Source organism: Chrysemys picta, chromosome 5 (genome assembly GCF_011386835.1).
Source record: "Chrysemys picta bellii isolate R12L10 chromosome 5, ASM1138683v2, whole genome shotgun sequence".
NCBI lineage: Eukaryota > Metazoa > Chordata > Testudines > Emydidae > Chrysemys > Chrysemys picta.
In genome coordinates this window covers 61,095,099-61,120,185 of record NC_088795.1, presented here as the reverse complement: position 1 = coordinate 61,120,185, position 25,087 = coordinate 61,095,099, and the positions used below count along the sequence as shown (strand labels likewise).

The 25,087-nt window shown below is 41.2% G+C and overlaps 1 protein-coding gene across 50 annotated transcripts in view; it reads right to left on the bottom strand.

Annotated features, from left to right (window-relative positions):
• TRIM2 (tripartite motif containing 2) overlaps window positions 1-25,087 on the bottom strand; it is a 110,298-nt gene that overhangs the window by 23,347 nt on the left and 61,864 nt on the right. For 44 of the 50 annotated variants that reach the window (XM_005307379.5, XM_065597855.1, XM_065597854.1 and 41 more), the window contains 4 exons: window positions 24,266-24,503; window positions 9,100-9,251; window positions 6,912-7,092; window positions 2,480-3,203 (listed from right to left, as the gene is read on the bottom strand). In XM_005307379.5, the coding sequence (XP_005307436.1) occupies window positions 2,480-3,203; window positions 6,912-7,092; window positions 9,100-9,251; window positions 24,266-24,503 (1,295 nt within the window). Of the gene's footprint in view, window positions 1-2,479; window positions 3,204-6,911; window positions 7,093-9,099; window positions 9,252-9,556; window positions 9,855-24,265; window positions 24,504-25,087 lie in introns of those variants that run through there. The other 6 variants (XM_065597871.1, XM_065597874.1, XM_065597872.1 and 3 more) reach the window with 3 other exon arrangements.

Sequence of the window (25,087 nt, the reverse complement as noted above, 5' to 3'; positions counted from 1 at the left end):
TGTAGACCTGATTTTTTACCTGATTTGTAATCTTGCTCATTTTTCCCCTCCCCAAGTCCTAGGGAAATTTATAGATTTAATATTTAGTTATTTTAAGATACAGTAAAATAATTTATAGGCCTTTTTAGTTAGTGAGTTGTTATAGTCGCAGGCACTATATTAAAGACTAATTAAGAATTAAGACAGAGTAATTGTAAATGAGACTGAGATGATGTATTTATTTCCAAAACAAGCATTGTAAGCCCAGGAATTCAGAGATAAGGTTAAACTAAAAAAAAATAATAATAATATTAGTCCAAATATATTAAGGTATAGATGTCTTAACTGCACATTTCCAAACAACTTTAACTCTGCCCTGTAGTGACATCATGAAATACTAGCTGTATATGATTAAGACATTTAGCTTTTGTAGTCCCAGATTAGTTAAAAACATTTTAAAGACACATAGGAGTCTTTTCTTTTCTCTTTCCGCTACTTACCATGTGAGAGACATTTTAACAAAAATGTTTAATCTGAGATCATACTTGTAATCACGTGGTTACTGCATGGGGTCACTATAGCAAGGTTAAGTAATAGTTAAGGTTGTAACATACACCTCTACCCCGATATAACACGAATTCGGATAGACCGCAGTAAAACAGTGTTCCGGGGAGGGGGGGGCTGCGCACTCCGGCGGATCAAGGCAAGTTCGATATAACGCCGTTTCACCTATAACGCGGTAAGATTTTTTGGCTCCCGAGGACAGCGTTATATCGGGGTAGAGGTGTACTTTATCCTAAATCATGATAAAATGGGACTGGTTGAGAATATATAACAGTTTTTGTCTCAACATTTCCCTTTTTAAACAATATTAACATTTTCATACAATAACAACAAACAAGAAAACCAAAGAGAATATTACCATGTGCTACTTCTAATGTTCTGAAGATATGTAAAAAATATCAATCTTAAATTTTAACTTTTGGGGCCAAATTCAGCAGTACACTCTGGGTGCTTACACTGTTCTGGAGCAGCATGAAATAGCCAGTGTACACATCAATTTTGTCCTCTTTCCAGAGTTTTCTCTTCTCCTGCACCCTATATTCTCCTGCTCATACACCCCAGCTTCCCCTTCCTTCTGGCATCTCATTTTCCCTGCTCATACACAAGACAGTTTCTACTGCCCTATTAGACACACATCACATTTCCCCCTCGAATCAAAAGCTTTTCTCCTTCCTGCAGATCTGATGCAATGGCTAGTTGTTGGTTTGGTTTTGGGTTTTTTTGGTTTTGGTTTTGGTTTGGGGGGGGGGGGAGTAGGAGGAAGGGAGGAAATTAGGGTTAATGATAATTTTTTTTTGCCATTTTTCATAGCTTGAAGTTAATCTGGTCAGTAGAGGCTGAAGAATAAACTCTTCTATTTCAGAAAAAAAATCATGAAGACAGACTTGTCCTCCCAAAAGGTTACCATATCTCATTGTATACAGCGGAACAGGGGCCATAGACTGACCTCAGTTAGTATGCCCTCCTTCAAAATAACCACTACCTTCCATTGTTCTCAGTTGGGAGGGGAGGGGGAGGAGAAGAGGAAGGAAGGAGAGAGTTAAGCTTCCTGCACAGAACATGGCAGCCTCCTTTGGTGTCAGGAGGTGGAAAGGAACATTGTGAGGAGAAGGCAAATTGAGGCTTTGGCTAGATAGTGACTGTCTTTTGAGAAGGACATGTAAACGGAGAGCAATATTTAGATCAGGGGTAGGCAACCTATGGCGAGCTGATTTTCAGTGGCACTCACACTGACCGGGTCCTGGCCACCAGTCTGGAGGGCTCTGCATTTTAATTTAATTTTAACTGAAGCTTCTTAAACATTTTAGAAACCTTATTTACTTTACATACAACAATAGTTTAGTTATATATTATAGACTTATAGAAAGAGACCTTCTAAAAACGTTAAAATGTATTACTGGCACGCAAAACCTTTAATTAGAGTGAATAAATGAAGACTCGGCACATCACTTCTGAAAGGTTGCCGACCCCTGATTTAGCTTCAGCCCTATTGATAACAATAGAAGATAGAAGCCATTTTGAAAGAGGGGAATTATTCTTCAAATATTCTGAAAAAGAATTTGCTACTCAGCCCTGTTTTAAGGAGAACTTGGAAGGGACAGATTTTTAAAGATATTTAGGTGCCAGTGGGAGTTAGGCACTGAGAGAATTCAAAAGATCTGGCCCAAAGTGTTTTATCCTGTAGGACTATAACCTCCTGCCTTTAAACCTCAAATCCCACTTACATCACTTAGGGACATATGGAATGAAATCCCATGTAACTCCTCATTTACTATTCTAACAACTTCAAAAGCCTAGACCTGACCAGTATTAAATTTCACTTGTGTGTTGACAATAATTTAAAAACTAGCTTTTTACCCAGTTTTCCTAAAGTGTCCTTAATTACAATTTGAATGCCATGATCCTAGTACCAATAGATAGAAGATAATTTCCTTACCCACTCTGAAGATCAAGTCGTCTTCAATAGGATTCTCTTTTCTTTTGCCAGTGCTGTACATACTAGCTGGTCTTTTCACAGCTTTCTGCTTCACATGGCCACTGCCAGGAGACTTAACACGCCTCTTAACTCCTTCGGTAGTAGGGGACACGTCTGCTGATCTGATCACTTTAAGTTTAAATGGACTGCCCCTGATATGCTGATCATAAAGTCTCAGTGAGAGAGTAAAGTCCCCTTCTTTCTGAACAGTATACAAAAATTCATAAGTGCCGTTTTTATTGTCAAGTATTTCTCCATCCGCCACACTCCCATCAGGTGTGCTCAGTTCAGCAGTGAGGTAAGCATTCCCAGATTTACAGAGCTCCCCATCTTTGTCCTTGGTTGTTATGGTAACTGACATCGGCTGTCCAATCACAGTTTGCCTCAGCCCCTCACCTGTGGCAACTGTTTCAGATGCTACGGCATTAGTGGTTAAAATAGTACCCAGGTTGTGAATGGATTTCTTCAGTCCTTCTGTTTCTACTATGAAGTCCAGCTGGTCATTTTCACGGGGCTGCAGTGGGAAGTCCTGGTCAGCCAGCTCATTCAGCTTGTCACTCATTTGCTTCTTAACTAGTAAAACTTCAGTTTCAGTGCCATGGTTGAGTGCTTGGGCTGTAAAGTTGCTGCAACTCTTAATACTCTCCTGTCCTTCAAGCAGGGTATCCAGCTGTGTCTGTAGGACCTGAAAGTAACATGAAACACCTGGTTCAAGTCATGTCAGGATGAGATTGGGTGACATCAAGCTGGAAACGCAAACTTATAGATATGCAAACCCTTAACGCACAACCTATTGTGTCATATGTTAAAAGCTTCAACTTTTAAAAAAGTGCAGTGTCAATTCTCTGGAACCCACCAGTAAGCTACGGCAAGATTCGTGGAGCACCAGGACTCAGTTTGTATGGACCTCCTAATGTGAAACCCTGCAGCACTGGCTTCAGAGGTCCACCAGTAGCAGCATGTTACTCCATCTCCCTCACTACTGAATGTGCTGGTAGAGCTTCCATCCCTCTGTCTGAGAACAGTCATAGATTGTTTCACAACAACGTTGACAAGGAGCTCTGCACACAGGGACGCTGGTATTTTGGAGTCGCCAGACATTCCCCTATTTAGATGGGAGGCTGCAGCAAGTTGCCCCAGAGAGTTCCTCTTCTCCCACATTTACAGTGGGAAGAAACAGCTCTGGAGACCCCTCTCCTCTGTAATACAAGAAGCATGGTTGGGGGGGACGGAGGTCTCAGAACGGCTGAATGGCGAGAGTGGCCTTCAACCAAGAGAAGAGAGAAAGGAAAGTCTCCTTATGACAGGGGTGGGCAAAATACGGCCTGGGGATGGCATCAGGCCCTTCAGATGTTTTAATCCAGTCCTCAAGCTCCTGCCGGGCAGCAGGGTCTGGGACTTGCCCTGCTCCAGTGCTCCAAATGGGGGTTTGCCCCGCTCCGTGCGGCTCCCGGAAGCAGCGGCATGTCCCCCCTCCAGCTCCTACTCATATGGGTGGCTAGGGGGCTCCGCACACCGCCCCCACCCCAAGTGCTGCTCCCGCAGCTCCCATTGGCTGGGAACCATGGCCAATGGGATCTGCAGGGGCAGTGCCTGTGGACAGGGCAGCGCGCCGAGCCGCCTGGCTGTGCCTCTGCGTAAGAGCCGGTGGGGGGATATGCCGCTGCTTCTGGGAGCTACGTGAGGTAAGTGCCACCTGGAGCCTGCACCCCTGACTCCCTCCCATGCCCTGATTCCCTGCCCCAGCCCTGATCCCCGTCCCGTCCTCCAAACCCCTTGGTCCCCACCCAGAGCACCCTCCTGCACCTCCAACCCCTCATCCCCAGCTCCACCCCAGAGCCTGTACCCTCAGCCAGAGCCCTCACACCCACCCCCCGCACCCAACCTCTGCCCCAGCCCAGAGCCCCCTCCCGCACCCTGAACTCATTTCTGGGCCCACCCCAGAGCCCTCACCCCAACCCCCAATTTTGTGAGCATTCATGGCCCGCCACACAATTTCCATACCCAGATGTGGCCCTTGGGCCAAAAAGTTTGCCCACCCCTGCTCGATCAGGAACCAGGGAGAGAAGTCTACTCCCCAGTTTTCAACAGTCAGGAAGGTGGGGGCTAACAGGATAGTGGGAAGAATTGCTGGGGTGGGCAGGGAAGGTAGCCTGAAATTTTGGTGGATTTTAAGTGGCCACTTCATACTTAAGGTTGCAACAGAGTATCCATTATACACTCAATTTTAGCCCTCGCTCTAAAATCCACAAAGTCATATCAACCTCAGAATTGGTAAGTGAGCTCTGGAAACAAAGGTAGAAATATTATATTTTACAAATTTGAAATGAACTGGAAAAGGATTCCTGAATTATGACACCCTAAAAATAGAGGGATTTACTCAAATACAAAAAGTCCAACTTTTTGATATATTGTAGTGAAAATGTAAGAAAAATTGTGCACATTTTCAATATTTCAACCATAAAGATCGGACTGTAGCAGGCTGGCATCTCTACGGGGCAGAATTAAGGTAATTTGTCTACCACTGATGTGAATGTTTATATTTACAAATGTTACAGCTCCTTGTACATCTAATCTAAATTTAGAATTAGCCTGACTTTATACCTACTTCTATACCATCTTCTTTTAAGAATTTTTACCTTTAAATTATTGACATGTACCATTAATCTTAACTTCACTTTAAAGTATTTTGTCCAGGAATTTTACGCTGTTCCCCACCCACTGCACAAAATTCAGGAATATTTGCTATTGATATGAACAGGCAGCAACGTAATTACAAAGCATTTTGTGATCTTAAAATTCTTTACTTACCTACAAAAAACTCCACAAATTTTTTTCTAGGACATACTGAGCTAAACAGATATTATAGCTAACGATCAGTCCCAATCTGACTAGGAGCCACATGTGGCTGTAACTTGCTGCACAGTAAGAGGAATAATCCACAACTATGGAGAAAACCAATTTGCAGCTATAGCTTAAAAATCATTATATTCCAAATATTTTTTCTGTCATTACACACAAGGAAAATATTCAACCTCACATGTATAACATATTTCAAATATTTAAAAAGAAATATGCCTGTCAGCTTGGATAACTGCAATATACTGGTCAATTCACTTTTGTTTATAGTGTACTTGTAGTCAATTTCATTTTTAATATTCACACTGTACTTTAGCAGGATGCTGGAATATTTGGGTTTAACATGAATAATCCTTCCCTGAAGTATTTCAAAGTAAACTGTTTCTATTCACTGTTTTAAAATAAAATTCATTAAAACATTTCTTCTAGTGTTTGCTTATACAAAACCCCCCTAGATTTTACAAAAATCTAAAATGACCTGAAAGTGTACCTTTAAAGGAAAGTATGATAATATATGCTTTGAGGATACTTTCCAAACTAAAGAAAATGTGGTATCAGACATAATGGCTGCATTGCACACTAAGTGGTGGAGGGCCATTGTCTAGCTTGCTGGAGAAAGGTATGTACGTCTTTGAGCGACAGAAAGAGATAGAGTGATTTTGTAGCCTCAAAGCAGGTCAGTGTGAAGACACGGACCCATTCCCCCTCATTGACCAGAAGAGAGGGGAAATTATATAAGTACACGCTGAGTAGGAGAAGTCCTCTTTTACCGGGACCAGGTGGAGCAGTACCCACCTTCCTACCCATGGAAGTGGCAAAATACCAGGTTTGGTCAGGATTCACTGTGAACACTGCGCTAATTGTTTTTTTCAGGGGGGGGTGGGGGGAGAGGGACTGGGAAGGAATTCTTCCTTCATTGCCAGATTGGCCTAGGCAAAGTATGTGTGTGCGTGCCGGGGGGATGGGGTGTTTGCCTTCCCCACAGTGGGTTGGGGGGAGTGGGAGGGGGAAGTTAGCTGGGAGTGAACACAGTACAGGAGTTAAGCTATGATGTTGCAACTCATTATGCTCACACGGGGTGCTACTCTATAAGGAAGGGATACAGTGATCAGATAAAATGGACTGGTAAAGGATTTAAAGGAGGTATTTGTTAAGAGCAGAAATGGGGGGGTTAGGGCTCTTACGAATGACACAACAGGGAGCCAACACCCCACTTCTTTTATAGCCTACCTTAACCCTCATTCGTGGAGCGGGAGCAGAAGAGAGAGTAAGGTTCCAGCAGAGGGTGGGCTGATAGAAGCCCCTGGGTATAAATTGAAATGATCATGGAATTACCTGCACGGTATGCTTTTACCTGATGGGTATTCCCAGACAGTTAAGAATAAAGTTGCAGCCTCATTAAACCACATCCAGTGTCTCCTGTCCTCCTTTCAGCAAATCTGGACAATTATTTGACCTGTTGGCATCATGCACCCTTATAAGAATTGGCTTACTAAACTAATAACGGTCACTGGAAAAAGAACACATCTCTTACTTTGTGTTTAAGGCCATAATTCACTTCCAGTTCCATAAGCAACACACTCTTTCGCACATTTAAAGTCTTCTGTAGTTCATCAAAAGTGGAATGAATGTCATCTACAATGCTAGCCTTTTGGTTGGCTAACTGACGTATAATTTCAGATATGAAGTGAAGTGCAGAATCTATCTCTGGAAGTCTGTGGAGGAAATAAATTACAATTGGCATCTCAAAAAACATTGTCTTGTCCCTTGTTCCTAAAATTCTGTGATGAAACAATCCCATTCGCATGTGGTTTTTAAAGGCAGTATTTTTCAACAACAGAATTCTGCTCCTTTTATTACAGTTAGGGTTGACAATTTGGGTTGGATGTATTCCTGAGGTTTCATTACATGACATTAAAGAGTCATCTTTAATTCCTGGAGATTCCAGGACAATCCTGGAAGGTTGGCAACCCTCAGAGCCGGAGCTTCCATTTAGGCAACCAGGATTTGGGGGGGCAGCATTTTACTGCCCTTGGCAGCAATTCGGCGGCAGCGGGGCCCTTCTGCGCTTTGGGTCTTCGGCGGCAATTCTGCGGTGGGTCCTTCACTCGCTCCGGGACCCACCGCCGAAGTGCCCCAAAGACCAGGAGCGCGGAAGGACCCCCCCCCCCCCCCACCACACAATTGCCGACAACGACCTGGAGCGCGGAAGGACCGGCGCCTAGGGCGCCAAAAACCCTGGCGCCGCTCCTCGCAACCCTACTTACAGTATAGTCGTTTAACCTTTTTAAAACAAAACCAAAAGATTGGTGCATTATCAATGACATTCTAGGGCCAAAATCCTCTCTGGTGGAACTCCATTGAACGTAATGGAGTTCCACCAGGGAGAACTTTTAAGGATAGACAGTCATTCATGCTTCTGTAAGGGTGGGGAAGGGGGTAACTGGAACTTTCCCACATCTTTCACTATTTCCCAAAAAGTTCTAATATATTTTTAAAGATCAAGTATCATTCACGTGTTCTGCGTCTAAATGCGCATACCAAATATTTTTCTCCCCAGCATTCTACACCCCCTCCTTGGAAGGTATGTACCTTAGGGTGCATAAACAAGACCTGGCTTCTACCATGCAGAAGATACCTAGCTATTTTTTTAATCCTCTTCTCTGTAGTACAGAAGAACCTCAGAATTAGGAACACCTCAGGAATGGAGGTTCTTCTTAACTTTGAAATGTTTGTAAATATGAATGAAACATTGTGGTTGTTCTTTCAGTGTTCAGCTATAAACTTTTGACTTAATACAGCTTTGAAACTTTACTCTGCTGAAGAAAAATGCTGCTTTTAACCATATTAATTTAAGTTAAACAAGCACAGTAACAGTTTCCTCATCTTGTCAAGTTTTAAAAGCTTTCTTTTTTTTTTGGTAGTTTACATTTAACATAGCACTATACTGTATTTGCCTTTTTTGGGGGGGGGGGGGGGAAGTGGTCGGTCTCTGCTGCTGTCTGATTGCATACGTCTGGTTCCAAACAAGGTATGTGGTTGGCCGGTCAGTTCATATCTGAGGTTCTATTGTATTGGAGTGCATCACAGTCATTAATAGATTTTTATCCTCACAACCAACCACATCTCTGTGAGGCAGGTAAGTATTACTCCCGTTTTACAGGTGGGAGGACTGATGCACAGTTGCCCAATGTAACACAGGAAGTTTGTAGTTATGCTGGGAACTGAACCCAGTTCTCTTGAGTTCCAGGCCAGTGCTCTACCCATAAGACTCAGACTCTTTCCATCTTCCTTAAGAACTGGGACTTTTAAAAGTATTTTTTCTTACAATCTTAGTTCAACTAAATGAGTCACACACCATACAACTGAGCAGGATTATTATGCTTCATCTCTCCTCAAGGGATCCAGGACTGGAACAGTGAGGTAAACATTCAGAGCTGTATAAGCAGCTTCCTACTCTGTGATCAGGGGAATCGAGTGTATTTGGTCCATCACCTTCATAATGACCAAGTTCATTTAAAAAAATTGCTAAAATATTAATATTCAAAAATGTTAGTCAAAACCACATTGTAAAGGAAAACAAGTCAGGGGGTCCTGTTGGATGACCTAGCAGTTCCACAAGGGGCAGTGTGAACTGATTAAGACAGCAGTTTCAATAATAGCTTGACCAATCACCTAATGCACAGCAGTATGTCATGGCGGAGCCAGAATAACTTGTGTACCTTTTGTTGACAGCATCCAGCTGGACTTGTAGTGAAGCCTTGTGTTGTTCTACCACATCCTTGAGAGGTACAGTGGGGTGTTCTGCATGTTCTCCCTCTGTACATTCCCGGCACATGGCTGTCTCACAAGATTGGCAGTAAAATTCCATCACCTGGTGCAAGAAAGTGCAGTTCTAAATTTAACATTGCAGCAACAGCATCACTTGCAGCATCTCTTAGGCTACAGGAAGGATGTTTTGAATATATTATCCAAATCCTGAGACTATAGCCTGGCACAAAGCATAAGTGTTTAAGAAAGTGGCTGTTTTAAAATTTGTGATATTCCTTAAAAGCTGATATTGCCATTGATTTATTTCAAACTACCAAATACAACTGCTTTAAATCAATTTAGTCAGAAACATCAGATCAGCTCTGGAAACTGAATACCAATACAGCAGCAGCTAGCCTTAACACTCACCTGACACTGTAACAATAGATAACAATGTGTCTCCATTCAGCAATGCAATGAACCACCACTGAAAACCAGGTCACTTTAGTCTTGGTGCTAATTCATCCATAGCCTCTTTGCTGAGACTGCCAAGCAGGGTTTTCCATAATGTCGCAAGTGGAGACTGAGATCACCAAACATGACCGTCATTTGCTACTGACCTGGATCATATCTGAGCCAATGATCAAAAAGGGAAAAGCTCCATATCCCATTTCCAATCCCCTAAAAACATTATAATCTCAGGTGGGGATCTGATTGAAGTAGTGATCTACATTTATAAAGGGAACGAACGTTTCAACCTGTTACACTGCCAGTGCAATGTTTGCATTCTATTTAGAGACAAACCTGATTGTTATATTTGCTAGGATATGCATCAGAAGCTGCATATATTCACAAAAGGACAAGGAACAGACAAGTCCTACATTTAAAACCTATAGGTTAGTTGAAATGATACCATACTCTCTCTGTTTGGAAGCATATTATGTATACAAGGAATGTCAGATTTATTAAAAAATATAAAGAAATTCCTAGAATGTGTGTCAAAGCAAGAAGCTGGCGGCACACTCGGGAATTCCAAACAGTGTCAGCTTCACATGCAATTAGGCCCATGTTTTTGGAACTCAGAACTCTTAAACAGAGCTATCTGCACTGAGTATGTTGACACCAAGAAGTCTGTGAGAGGAAGAGTGAGTCAGCTATGTTCACATGAGCCAAGGAAGTTGTATAGGAGTTGCACAAAGTAACTAGCAAGATCAAGAAGGTCCTGAGAATTAGTGAGGTAAAAGCTGAAAGTTTTTTATCTGGTAAGATAATTAGTTAGTATTTTCCTCTAATAAGCTTCCCTTGTCTCCACCCCCAAGATGCGGACAACACAGATGACAAGGGTTTATTTATTTGTTGGTAGCTCATGGAAACTATTTTACAGAAAAGAGAAGACAGAAGAGCAGCTGGAGAAGAGAGTATTAGGTAGAGTATAAAAGCGGAGGGGGGGGAGGAGGAAATATGTAGAATTTACAAATTAAAGTTCAGTCATGCAAACGTGAAAGGTGGTGAGCACCATCAGCCCCCACTGAATTCACTGGGAATTCAGGGAGCTCAGCACCTCACAGGATGAGGCCCTTTGAATTGAGATGGTGTTTCTTCACGCATGGAGAGTTGCCACTTTACTGATAAACGTCAGCAAGAGGTTCAGTCTCAAGGTGACTATAGGATTAAGACAAAAGAAATGTAACAAAGCTTGGAGACATTCATGGTTGTGAAGTAACAGAAATTAACAACAATGAAGAAAAATAAATATCAGACTTTAGACAACTCTGAAAGTCTTTGCCATATGGTCATGCACTTCATTTCCTTTGCCTTATTCTACATCACTGTCAAGATGTTAACAACTCTGTTTCTTACTTATTTGACTATTATATTTAAGAGACTTTACAAAACTCTTTAGTGATTTAATTTTTTTGTCATTAGATATAATGATTAAAATTAGGGCTGTCAATTAATCGCAGTTAACTCATGCGATTAACTCAAAAAATAAATCACGATTAATCACAGTTTTAATTAAACTGTTAAACGCTTGACTACCAATTGAAATTAAATATTTTTGGATGTTTTTAATACATTTCAATTACAACACAGAAAGCAAAGTGTACAGTACTCACTTTATATTTATTACAAATATTTACACTGTAAAAATGGCAAACAAAAGAAAAAGTATTTTTCAATTCACCTCATACAAGTACTGTAGTGCAATCTCTTTATCGTGAAAGTGCAATTTACAAATGTAGAAGTTATTTGTTACATAACTGAACTCAAAACAAAACAGTGTAAAACTTTAGAGTCTGTAAGTCCACTCAGTCTACTTCTTGTTCAGCCAATCGTTAAGACAAACAAGTTTCTTTACATTTATTGGAGATAATGCTGCCTGCTTCTTATTTACAATGTCACCTGAAAGTGAGAACAACCATTCGCATGGCACTTTTTTAGCCGGCATTGCAAGGTATTTACGTGCCGGATATGCTAAACATTCGTATGCCCCTTCATGCTTTGGCCACCATTCCAGAGGGCATGCTTCCATGCTGATTATGCTTGTTAAAAAAAATGCATTAATTAAAATTGTGACTGAACTCCTTGGGGGAAATTGTATGTCTCCTGCTCTGTTTTACCTGCATTCTGCCATATATTTCATGTTATAGCAGTCTTGGACGATGACCCAGCGCATGTTGTTCATTTTAAGAACACTTTCACTGCAGTTTTGACAAAACACAAAGAAAGTACCAATGTGAGATTTCTAAAGATGGCTACAGCATTCGACCCAAGGTTTAAAAATCTGAAGTGCCTTCCAAAAAACCTGAAAGGGACAAGGTGTGGAGCATGCTTTCAGAAGTCTTAAAAGAGCAACACTCCGATGCAGAAACTACAGAACCTCAACCACCAAAGGGGGAAAAAAAAATCAGCCTTCTGCTGGTTGCATCTGACTCAGATGATGAAAATGAACACACATCAGTCCGCACTACTTTGGATCATTATCGAGCAGAACCCATCATCAGCATGGATGCATGTCCTCTGGAATGATGGTTGAAGGGACATATGAATCTTTAGCACGTAAATATCTTGCAATGCCAGCTACAACAGTGCCATGCAAATACCTGTTCTCCTTTTCAGGTGACATTGTAAATAAGAAGTGGGCAGCATTATCTCCTGCAAGTGTAAACAAACTGGTTTGTCTGAGCAATTGACTGACCAAGAAGTGGGACAGAGGGGACTTGTAGGCTTTAAAGTTTTACATGGTTTTATTTTTGAGTGCAGTTATTTTTTGTACATAATTCTACATTTGTAAGTTCAACTTTTATGATAAAGGTATGTCTACACTACGAAATTACTCTGATTTTACAGAAGTCGATTTTTAGGAACAGATTGTATAAAGTCGAGTGCATGCGTCCACACTAAGCACATTAATTCGGCGGTGTGCGTCCATAGAACCATGGCAAGCGTCGACTTTCGGAGCGGTGCATTGTGGTAGCTATCCCACAGTTCCCGCAGTCCCCACTGCCCAATGGAATTCTGGGTTGAGCTCCCAATGCCTGATGGGGCCAAAAATTTGTCACGGGTGGTTATGGGTAAATGTCCTCCGTCAACCCCCCCTCCATGAAAGCAACGGCAGACAATCATTTTGCGCTCTTTTCCCTGGATTGCCCGAGCAGACACCATAGCACGGCAAGCATGGAGCCCGTTCAGCCTTTTTTCCACTGTCACCGTACGTCTACTGGATGCTACTGGCAGATGCGGTACTCCAGTGCTACACACCAGCAGCTGCAGCTCCTTGCCTTTGCAAGTTAGCAAAGACTGTTACCAGTCATACTGTACCATCTGCTGCTGTCACGGGTGCTCCTGGCCGGCCTCCGTGAGGTCGGTCGGGGGCGCCTAGACAAAAATGGGAATGACTCCCCAGGTCATTCTCTTCCTTAAGTTTTGTCTAATAGAGATTCAGTGCTGCCTAGAATATCAGGCAAGCCTACTAAAGAACCACAGATGCAAGCTGCTGCTCCGGGTCAGAGCCCCAGACATCCCGCAGAAATGATGAGCTGCATGCCATTCTAGGGGGTGCCCGTACCACAACCCCACCCGTTGCTTCCCTCCTCCCCCACCCCTCCCGGGCTACCTTGGCAGTTATCCCCCCATTTGTGTGATGAAGTAATAAAGAATGCATGAATTTGAAACACTGACTTTATTGCCTCTGCAAGCAGAGATCAAAGAGGGGAGGGGAAGGGAGGGCGGTTGGCTTACAGGGAAGTAGAATGAACCACCATTCTGCACTTGCTCAGCCTATAATCTGTCCATCACGGCCTTGGAGATTTTTTAAAATGTTTTGGCATTCCGTCTTTTGGAATGGAGTTCTGATAGCACAGATTCGTCTCCCCATACAGTGATCAGATCCAGTACCTCCCATACGGTCCATGTTGGAGCTCTTTTTTGATTCTGGGACTGCATGGTCACCTGTGCTGATGAGTGCTGCATGGTTACCTGTGCTGATCAGCTCTGCATGCTGGGGAAACAGGAAATGAAATTCAAAAGTTCACGGGGCTTTTCCTGTTTACCTGGCCAGTGCATCGAGTTCAGATTGCTGTCCAGAGTGGTCACAATGGTGCACTGTGGGATAGCTCCCGGAGACCAGTACCGTCGAATTGCGTCCACTCTAACCCTAATTCGAACCGGCAATGTCGATTTCAGCGCTACTCCCCTTGTCGGAGTACAGAAATCGATTTTAAGAGCCCTTTATGTCGACAAAAATGGCTTCATTGTGTGGACGGGTGCAGGGTTAATTCGATTTAATGCTGCTAAATTCGACCTAAACTCGTAGTGTAGACCAGGCCAAAGAGATTGCACTGCAGTACTTGTATTAGGTGAATTGAAAAATATTTCTTACGTTTTACAGTGCAAATATTTGTAATAAAAATTATAAAGAGCACTGTACACTTTGTTCTGTGTTGTAATTGAAATCAATATATTTGAAAAAGTAGAAAACATCCAAAAATATTTAAATAAATGGCATTCTATTATTAAGAGTGCGATTAATTGCAATTTTTTTTAATTCCTTGACAGCCCTAATTAAAATACATATTTTTACTGCATTACATTGAATTATCCCTTTTTAATACAGTATAATGCACCCTGATGTGCTGCTGCAAACCTACATTTGAGATCTTGACTGGAACAATTTAGAACATGTGCTCCAGTTTGTCCAAAGACCTCTTGCTGGCATATAGAAAAATCAATCCTGGCTAATCTTCTCTCTCCTTGTTCCAATACCAAAGAATCACATAAAACCTGAATAGCAAGAGTGGCTGTGGTCTAAAGAGAACATCTATATGGCTCCCTAGGAGCAATCCCCTTTGCCTCAGACATATTTTAAATGTTTTCACTGAATCATCTTTCATTTTGATATGACACAATCTAGACAGTTTCACGGCAAATGAAAGGGGGGGGGGGAGTTACTTTCTATGCAATTTAGGCTTAGTTTAAAGTCAATCCTGCCTAGAAACTGATTTCCCCAGATTTTGTCTAGCATCTCTTAACCTGCTAACACTTTTAATATTTTGTTCTTTTGTATTTAGTCCTAACTACAGACATGCTACTGCAATGGCTCTGAACCTTTTCAGACTACTGTACTCCTTTCAGGAGTCTGATTTGTCTTGCATACCCCCAAGTTTCACCTCACTTAAAAACTACTTGCTTACAAAAATCAGACAAAAAAAATACAAGTGTCTCAGCACGCTTACTGTCTCATTTTTACCACATACTTATAAAAAAAATAATTTTTCAGTATATAGTATATAGAACAGTACAAACAAGTCATTGTCCATATGAAATTTTAGTTTGTACTCACTTCACTAGTGCTTTTTATGTAGCCTGTTGTAAAACTAGGCAAATATCTAGTTGAGTTGATATATCCCCTGGAAGACCACTGAGTACCCCCAGGTATAAACATACCCCTGGTTGAGAACCACTGTGCTGTTGGATGTTTTTTTTTCTGAACAGGATTATCACATGGAGCTTTTTTGCTGATGACAACTTTGCATTCTGAAAGTTCTTGCTAAATATATTGAGAAAACATGTGATCAAACCTCTGGTTTCCAAGTGGAAGCAATCTTGAATTGATCTTATTGGGACGGATATTCTAAAGCAATCAGCATTGGCCCAACTCTGCTTTCACTGAAGTCAGTGAGAGTTTTTACCATTGGCTGTAATGAGATCAGAGTTAAACCAATGCTAAGTGCTTTTGAAAGACTCACCCACTGACTCCACCTTAAAACCATCCAATCTTATGCCAGCACAATGAGGTGCTTTTAAGCCTCTAAGTATGTTGGCTACCATCATTTGACACTTAGAGCAACATGTTAATCTGTACAGTGAAGTAGATATGTACTCTTGAGATAAATAATTTCTTACAGTAAGACCACATTTATCCCAAGCTCCCAGCTATTATGTCACCTGACATCTGTTATATGGAAAAGGTGATCAGTAGTCAAAAAATTCACTTCTCCATGTTTATATTAGGATAATCAAAGTTGTATTGCATTTAAATTTTTTCCATTCACTGATCTTGTGTACAGTTGAATTAAAGCAGCAATACACTGTACAGCAAACCTAGCAGTACTGACTTTTGTTGTACCAACATTTACCTATTATTGCATATATGTAGTAGGTAAAGCTTTAAATAATTTTTAAAAAGGTTTACAAGGTTACAGTGGAGTTTTAAAAAAACCAAATATGCAATGCACAGACAACACACCAAAACCTTACATATCTTTTCAATTCAACCAAACAGACAAAAGTATCTGAATCCTAATATTGTGTCTCTCCAGTTAAATATCAGCTAGTATCCTAAATACTCCCCTTGAGACAAAAAGCTCCTACCTCTCAGTAGTGATCTCAGCTGTTTAGATTCTTCATAAGAGTGGTAACCCTGACATACACGATTTCTTTAGCCTCAACAATGCACTTGTCAGGGTTCCCGCCCCACTCTGAACTCTGGGTTACAGATGTAGGGACCCACATGAAAGACCCCCTAAGTTTATATTCCACCAGCTTAGGTTAAAACTTCCCCCAGGCACAAATTCCTTTCCTTGGATGGTATTCCTGCCACCACCAAGTGATTTAAACAAACATTCGGGGAGGGGCCACTTGGAGCCCTATCTCCCCCCTCCCCCCAAGCCCTTTCACCCCCTTTCCTGGGGAGGCTTGAGAATAATATACCAACCAATAAGTTAACAAAGTGAGGACAGACCAGACCCTACCCTTGGGTTTTTAGGACACTAAAAGCCAATCAGGTTCTTAAAAGGAGAACTTTATAATAAAGAAAAAAGTAAAAGAAGCACCTCTGTAAAATCAGGATGGAAGGTAATTTTACAGGGTAATAAAAAGATTTAAAAAAAATACAGAGGATTCCCCTCTAGGCTCAACTTCAAAGTTACAAAATAGGAATAAATCTCCCTCTTAGCACAGGGAAAATTCACAAGCTAAAACAAAAGATAATCTAGTGCATTTCCTTGCTATTACTTACCATTTCTGTAATTTTAGGTGCATCATTTCAGTAGGAGCTGGGTTACCTGCTTGGTCTCTCTCTTTGTCTCGAGAGGGAACAAAACAAAGAGCACAAACAAAACTTCCCCCCACCCCCAGATTTGAAAGTATCTTCTTTCCCCTTTGGTCCTTCTGGTCAGGTGCCAACTAGGTTAATTGAACTGATTAACCCCTTACAGGTAAGGGATTCTGTACCTCTGGCCAGGAGGGATTTGATATTACTGCATACATAAAAGTTGTTACCCTTCCCTTTATATTTAGGACAGCACTGAACACTGGATAGTACACAATAATAGAGATTACAGTCTAATGAAATACATAAATAAGTGGCATATGGGGAAGTACAAAGGATGGTGGAATGACAAGGATTTTAATGTTACACTAAACACACTTCTTGTGAGCATCAAGGGATAAGTGAATTTTTAAGCAGACAGTACAGTAGCAAGTAGCATCCACACAAGTTTACAATAAATTCTTCTGTTCTAGACAGGCTCTGGTATATGCACATTGACACGTCACTTCCTTTTGGTCTTCTATGTAAACAGCAAGTGTAGTATCAATTTAACAGCTCACATTCTCTAGCATAGGACTATATGCTGCAGTTGCAAGAAAATGAATTTGATGATCTAATAATTTTCTCTCATTTTTAACTTCTATGATCCTAGGCCAAAATCTTCAAACCTTAGTGCCTAAAGTTTGACTCCTATTCTCAATGGAAGTTGCAGGTGCTCAGCACCTTTGAAATAAAGCCACTCTTATCTCAGTGTCTAAATATAATGTAGGAGTCAAACTTTATGCACTCAGGTTTGAAAGTTTTACAGTATATATATGACCTATTGTCCTAATTTAAAGTGTGAGGAAGCACCTATTCATAGTTCAAACACAGGAAATAGTCTCTGACATATAAGACTGAGTTTCTCTTATCACAAGGGAGCACATGACAAAGATGTCACGTCAAAGGATTTGTTTAAAAAAAATTAATAGAGGGATATAAATAAGTTGCAAAATGAGAGGGGTTAGATTAAGTGGCAAACAGGCAGAGAGATCATAGAATTTACAAGGACTGAAGAAGGTTAAGCTAAAATCAGGCACCAAGCCAGTGAAACAGTTTTGACCTCCCTCCCACACACCAGTGTTTATCTGATTTTAGTCAAGGGGATTTTTATGCACTTAATCCAACATCACTGGAGCAATGAAAAATTACTTCCATAAAATAAAAATATATTTGGATTTCCGAACTAAAAATACAAAGTCTGGTAATATTTAAATGCAATGTATCAAATATGTGTTTTCCCTCCCACTTGATAATAAAAACACAATGGTATGACCTCCAATGCAATACCAAACCTATAATGAAAAAGGTAATAAACAGTAGGAAGAGAGGGGTTAATGGAGACGTGACTGCCCATTCCTACAACTGTGGCACAAATACATAACCATGTTTACCTAATGTCTCCCTGCCTCCCCCCCTACCCAAAGTCCCATCTTCTTTCAAATCTCACATTTAGCCCTCAGCATGTTTCTCTACGGCTGTCAAATGCACTTTCAGTGCCCTGTAACATCCCCTGACTGCCACAGATTCACTCCATTCATTCTTATCTAACCTAAAGGAGACTCTTCACAGAAGTCTTTACCAGTTTTCATGGGTTCTAGCTGTTACCAATGGAGAATGAAGAAATGAGAAGCTCTGTGAAGCACGAGCAACATCTGTTTGGGAGCAAGGGAGTATGGAACATCTGGGACTCTGACCTACTAACAGAGATTTTCCCCCTCTAAAATGAGGTATGGAGATTTAACAAACATCCCCCCCATTCCTGGACATATGCACTAAACTAATCAATTCTAAAGATTCCATTATTCAATACTAGAGACTGTGCAAATTACTGCCCAGCATCTAACTTCCCTTTTGTAAGCCAGTTAAATGAGACTAGCAAAAAAAACAGCCAATATCCTGGATTCGTCTCAGTCAGGGAATGAGACAGCACTTTATGTTCTGCTGGAGGAGCTCCTGCTGTTCATAGATAAGGGGAGAGCAGCCATACTCATTCTGTTACACCTCTCTGCAGCAAATGATACATTTTATCACTACATATTCCTGTACCTTCTTGCAGAAGATGCATGGGTGAACAGAAATGCTCTAAAATGGCTGAGGTCCTTCCCTTTAGACTGAATTCAGAAGGTCATTATGGCAACTACCAAATAGTGTTTCCAACCCTCCAGGATTGTCCTGGAGTCTCCAGGAATTAAAGATTAACATTTAATTAAAGATAATGTCATGTGATGAGACCTCCAGAAATTCATCCAACCAAAGTTGGGAACCCTACTACCAAAGGCCTAGCATATGGACTCCCACAAAGCTCAGTCCTCCTCCCCATATTATTTAACATTTATATAAAGCTTCTGGGATAGCAGGTGAAACAACATGGGCTGAAATGCCAACAGTATGCTGATGACAGCCAATTCCTGATCACTGCTCTCCAATGTGAGCATCATCCCCTAGTTTACTCACTAGCTAGCTGAAGTCAGCACCCAAATGAAGAGCCGTTTGCTAAAGCTGAGCCCAGACAAGAGAGAGAGTTGATGCTGGTAGAAAGAGAAGCATTCTGGAAAGTTTACTCTCGCTGTAACATTCTGAATCATCTAGGGCATTTACACTCACATAGTTATGTTATGTTGGTCGGCAGCCCTCAAAAGTCTTTGGGACTGCTCAATACATTTGGATACATTGGATACCCAAATTAGCAATGGCAGCACAAGATGCCCACTTCTATCTGCAACTAGCCACAGATCTCACCATAATGATCCAAGTAATCATAAGATCTAGGTTCATTTATAGAAACTTATGTCCAGAAACTAACACCCTGGAAAAGCTCCAAATGCAACAAAATGCAGCAGCTTGTTTGCTTAGCAACACAGATTACAGTGGACACATCACCCTGGTATGCCGCTTTCAAGTTTGGCTTCCCAGTTATTAGCCTTGTTCAGGATCTCTCTTCTGATAGAGTCCATCGTGGGATTGGCCCTACCACCTGACCTCCCATCACAGCTACCAGTATGTTTCCATGGACCAGTGGAATAATTAGCTAATAGGAGGAGCCTCATGAATACCAGAGCCAGAACTTTCACAGTACCTGGACCTCGATTATAGAACTGACTCCCACAAGAGGTAAGAATAACTACAGAAATCGAATTTAGGTGCTAAACTCTTTGGAACAGGGATGGTCTTGTTTGTACAGCATATAGCACAATGGGATCCTGGTCCATAACTGGAATTCCAATGGGTTATTACAATACTGACAAATAATAATAATTACACACACAAAAACTATGTTACCAGAACACAAAGGCTGCAAAGTCAAACACTCAAGAGTTAGGAAATGCTTGAATTAGGGTTGCCTGTGTAAACTTAATTCAGTCCCCATCTTGTATCTGTGCATTATGATAGTCTTTAATTTCATGATCACATGCTGTTTTTTCCACAAGACCTCTGCCTCCTTCAGTGCACAGGATGGACAGTGCTCACTTAATGAGAAACAATTCAATCTTTTGTTTTATTCTCGTTGATCAGTGTACCATCCGATGCCTTATTTATTGCACACTAAAAACCCTGCTCAGAATTATCATGGGTTTTCCTATAGTGCTCATCTCTACAGTATACAAGTGCTGCACAAACATTACTTTGAGATTCCTAGGACCTGGTTTTTTCAGAGTACTTAGCATTATATAGCACTTTATATGTTCAAAGCACAAATCCCATTGACCTCAGTTGCAGCTATGAGTGCTCAGCGATTCTGCAGATCAGACTCCATAATCTCAAATTAGGTGCCCAAAAAAATTGGGAATACACAATTAATGACCACTTTTCAAAAAGATTGGTTTCACCGATTTGCTGAGCATCACTCTGTGGCAGAGGAAGAGATAGAATCCAGTTCTCCAGGGTATCATTCAGCTGCTTAACCATGATGCTCTCCTTTCACTACACAAGTTCTGATGTCTGCAACAAATGTCCTACAGAAAGCAGCGTCAATCACTGCACAACCATGATTCATCCCAAAACAGATCCATCCAGGGCACTGAATGAGGCAGGGAACTTGTGGGAAAAAATAGTATCGTTATGCGTTACGAAGTTAAAGACTATCATGATGTTTACACATAAATAACCTAATTAAGGTCACACAGGCAACCTTAATTCTGGCATTTCCTAACTTTTGGGTGCTTGAATTTGCAACCTTTATATTCTTTCTAACATAGTTCTTTGTGTGTAATCTCCTAGATTTTTTTAAAAAAGCAAACTGAAAAAACAGAAATTCTATCAGGTGGCATCATATTGACAACCTCAGGGCTGGAATCATTAGATTGACCACATAGACTTCTGTCACTTGAGCTAACAGAGTAACTGATAGCAATAGTAGGTTGTCATCTTTCATGTGGACCAGCACTAGAGGAGGATGAGACACACACTTGACCAGTGGGTTTCACAGATATTTGCTGATAAGAAAGGAATGGTGAAATTCAGGAATCTTGAGCTTTATTCCAGGCTCTGGAAGGGAACATACACTAGCAGGCATAGTGTCTTCTACATGTTCTCCCGGAAGCTTGGCCCTTCTGCCCTGTCCCCTCCCCAGTTTTGTCTCATCCTTATCCCTGGCTCCTTATCCCAGTCCCATTGTCTACCTACCCCAGTCTCTGCTCCTCAGGCTTCTCATCCCAGTTCCCTTGCCCAGCCAGCCCTAATCCACCACTCCCTGATTCCTTGTTCCAGTCTTTTTGCCCAGTCAGTCCCAGTTCTCACTTGTTTCACCATAATGAAAATTATAAAAAGTGCCCAGTTCAGGATGCTCTAAATCTTTCTTTTCAACAAACTAATGCAGGAGACTGGCTTATACAGGTGGAATTTGTTGAAAGGTAATCAAAACTGTGATGTGTAGGCCAGGGGAAAATGGACACTAAATCACCATCACAAAGAGTCGTGGTGTTCAAAATCATTTTTAAAATGACATATGGGTATTTATATTTCTCTCAGAGAAACAGAACAGAGCCGCTGAAATATGGAAGAGACAGGTGGAAGCCTGCAACTTTTTAAAAAGGCATAAGCTGGGCTACTGTCCAGTGTGGTCTCCTCAGCTCTCAGGATGCATTATTTGCATGCCACTGTGACAGAATACATGTCTGTTTCACACCCTACACTCCATTGTAATCTTTTTTGTACAAAGTATGCCTTGTAAGGGATCTTGTGAAAACTCATAATTTGCTGGTCAGTACTGTTCTTATAACATACGTGTGGCAACATTGTATGTGAAGTTATAAGATTTCCCCTCTATGATTTTATTAACATACATTACGAACCCCACAGAATGCCGAAACAGAAATTTGGGAAACAGGTCTGTCCTAAACAAAGGTTTGTGTGCTCTGCTTAGTTTGCATTTCAGAAGTAAACAAAGTCATCAAGTAGGGAGGGGAAAAAAAGGAAGCTCAAACAGGTGACAAAAAAACAAGCAGGGACCATCCTTCCACATAAACTCTTTGTCTCCTAGTGCCCAGCTGGAAATGTTTTTCAAGAGGGGGACAAACTATAAAAAGGAGGGACAAAACACCAAGGCACCCCTCTTTCTCTTTGCCCATTATATTCACTATACCTAATGAGACAAATGAAGCATTTGTTGGACTCTGGGAAGAGAGGTCCTGACCGGTCCAAGAGTTTGGTCACTAATCTGCTGACATATATGGTGAAAACCTCTGCTTAAATCTTCTATAGTTTGTTAAGTTAGGCATTAGTAAATGTCTTATCTTTATTTTTCTTGTAACCATTTCTGACTTGTATGCCTCATTACTTGCACTCACTTAAAATCCCTCTTTGTAGTTAATAAACTTGTTTTGCTCTTATCTAATCCAGTGTGTGTTTAAATGGAAGTGTCTGACTAGCTATTTAAGATAATAAGATGACATTATTCCCTTAAAGAAATAGTGGATTTACCATATTAGTACTGTCAAGGAGATAGCTGGAAGTACAAGACATGCATTCGAGGGTGGGGTGGGGGCAGAGAGAGAATCTGAGACTGGGGGTGAGTTGGGGACACCATGCAGTATAACCAAGGCTGGTGAGAGCCAGAGCGTAGCCTAAGTGTGGCTGGCGGGCTGCAGTTACACACAAAAACACTGTAAGGCACTCAAGGTTGCAGGGCGGGGTGATACAGCTACTCACTAGTCTAGATTGTATCTTGGTATGTCACAGCCATTATGCTTCTTTGCAAAGAGGCGGCTGCTGAAGGTATTCTCCCCATACCCCAATAGGTCATCATTTAAGACTAAATACCTCTGAGATGACAATACTGACCATTCAAAATAATTAACCCGGTCTCAAATTTTAATAAGCTCCTCCCTTGGCCAGTCTTAACAGTCTAAACTTCTCCCTAGTAAGGCATAATATAAAGGATGGCAAGCCAGATAACATCTTGTTTTTTGAATTTTCCTACATTTCACAACCATATAGTCACTATAACTATACCAAAGGGGGTTGCCTGCTATTCAGTTTGCTGGAGAAATCATCATTAAAAGTGTAAAGTAAGAATGGAAACTTTGGTCAGTAACCAGTGTATACACAGAAATACAGTATACTTTTTAAAATCTATGTTTTTTCATTAGTTGAAGCACACAATAGGTTTGTTTTCCAAGCCTATCTGGATCAAGCCAGCAGATCAATAATGGAAGGGTAAGCAATTGTTATTTTATCTGATGGATGCTGGTATTATAGAGTGACTGTTTCTATTATACCAGTACCAAAACTGAGTCACATAAAACAATCCTCAAAAATTGCCTTGAAATTTTGTCACAAATTTCTTGGCTTATAGAACAAGCACAGCACTCATCTTATAACACAAGGAGGACAAAGTTTGCAACATGGCCTTTTTATGCTTCAGAAACAGGCTAAGAAATAAGAAGAGTTGGAACATTCATGTTCCGAACCAGGTTCAATGAAACACTTGGAAATTGTATGACTGACATGGAATCAAAGTTGCTCTGTAGTAGTTTATGAAAACTGTGTTGACACTGTTCCTGGAATGTTTCCTGAATGAATTTTAAAAGGGGATTGTAAGGAAAAACAAGATAAGCCACTTTTCTGCAAACCCTTGAGGGTTGGTGTACTGGATACTGTATCCCAGGGCCGAGCCTAAGAGTGGCGGATTTGCAGAATTCTGCCCTGGAAGAGGTAAAGGCACAAGACCTAACACCTGAAGGAGGGCATTCAGAGAGACCAGAAAGGGGACATTGGCACAACAGGCCCTGTAAATTTGACAGTGTTTTTACAGTGCTCTAGAAAACAAGCAGGTAAGCAAGTATAGAGACAATAGCAACTGCGCTGAGCAGTAAGAAAAGAATATCCTGAATATTATAAGATGCTAACAACCCACCTATTAATGAATAGGCAGTCTGCTCTAGTATTGTTCCTTTAAAACAAGTTTCTTAATCTTGTTGAGATGGATATCAGAGAGAGAGAGAGAACTGCTGTGGTTCTCATTATCCCTGCTATCTGAAAAACCATCATTGTTATAAGCTAGGGTGATTAGTTTAGCATGCATTACCGGAAATCATTTCACTTACATTTCCATCGTGGTTGGGGCAGGAGAGAGGTTTTCCTGCAGCAACAGCTGTGACAGTCTCCAAGATGGAGGACTCTTCAATGCTGTTTTCTGGTGTTCGCTGCAGGACATCCATCAGGTTAGTGATAAAGAAGTTGTTCTGGAGTGCAGAAACCCCTTTCTCTGGCAGAATGGAGGTCTGGCGGCACACTGGGCAAGAAAGGGTTAAACTGTGGGCTGGAATGTAATTCTGCAAGCACCTATTGTGAGGAAAGATTGAAAACAGAGAGTAGCATCAAAATCCAAGATCTCTTAGAAGGTATTTTGTTTTTTAAAGAAAATCATTTTTAACCAGCAACAGCTGTAGTTTGCATAGCAAGGGTGAAAGCTAGCCATCATGAAGGTCAGGAAGGAATTTCTTCTCTAATCTTTCCTCCCACTCATACATCTTACTCCTACACACAAAGAATGCAGGAGACTGGATTTGATCTGATCTGATAGGACAAATATAAGCTCCTTCAAGAGTTTGTGTCTTTTTAATTGATATCTGTTGGCTAACCTGCTGTCTTTCCCATACAATTCTCCTTGTTTAATTTTAATCTTTGGTTTTAATATTTTAGGGCCAAATCCAGTTCCCAATAAAACCAATGGGAGCTTTGACATTGCTTTCCACAGCGAGCCAAATAAAATGGCTGAGGGCCTTTGTAGAAGACACATAGCATGAAATCCTGACTTCACAAGTCAGGATTTCATGCTGTCAGGATTTCATGCTATGTGTCTTCTACAAAGGCCCTCAGCCATTTTATTTGGCTCACTGTGGAAAGCCACCACTACGTGCCACAAA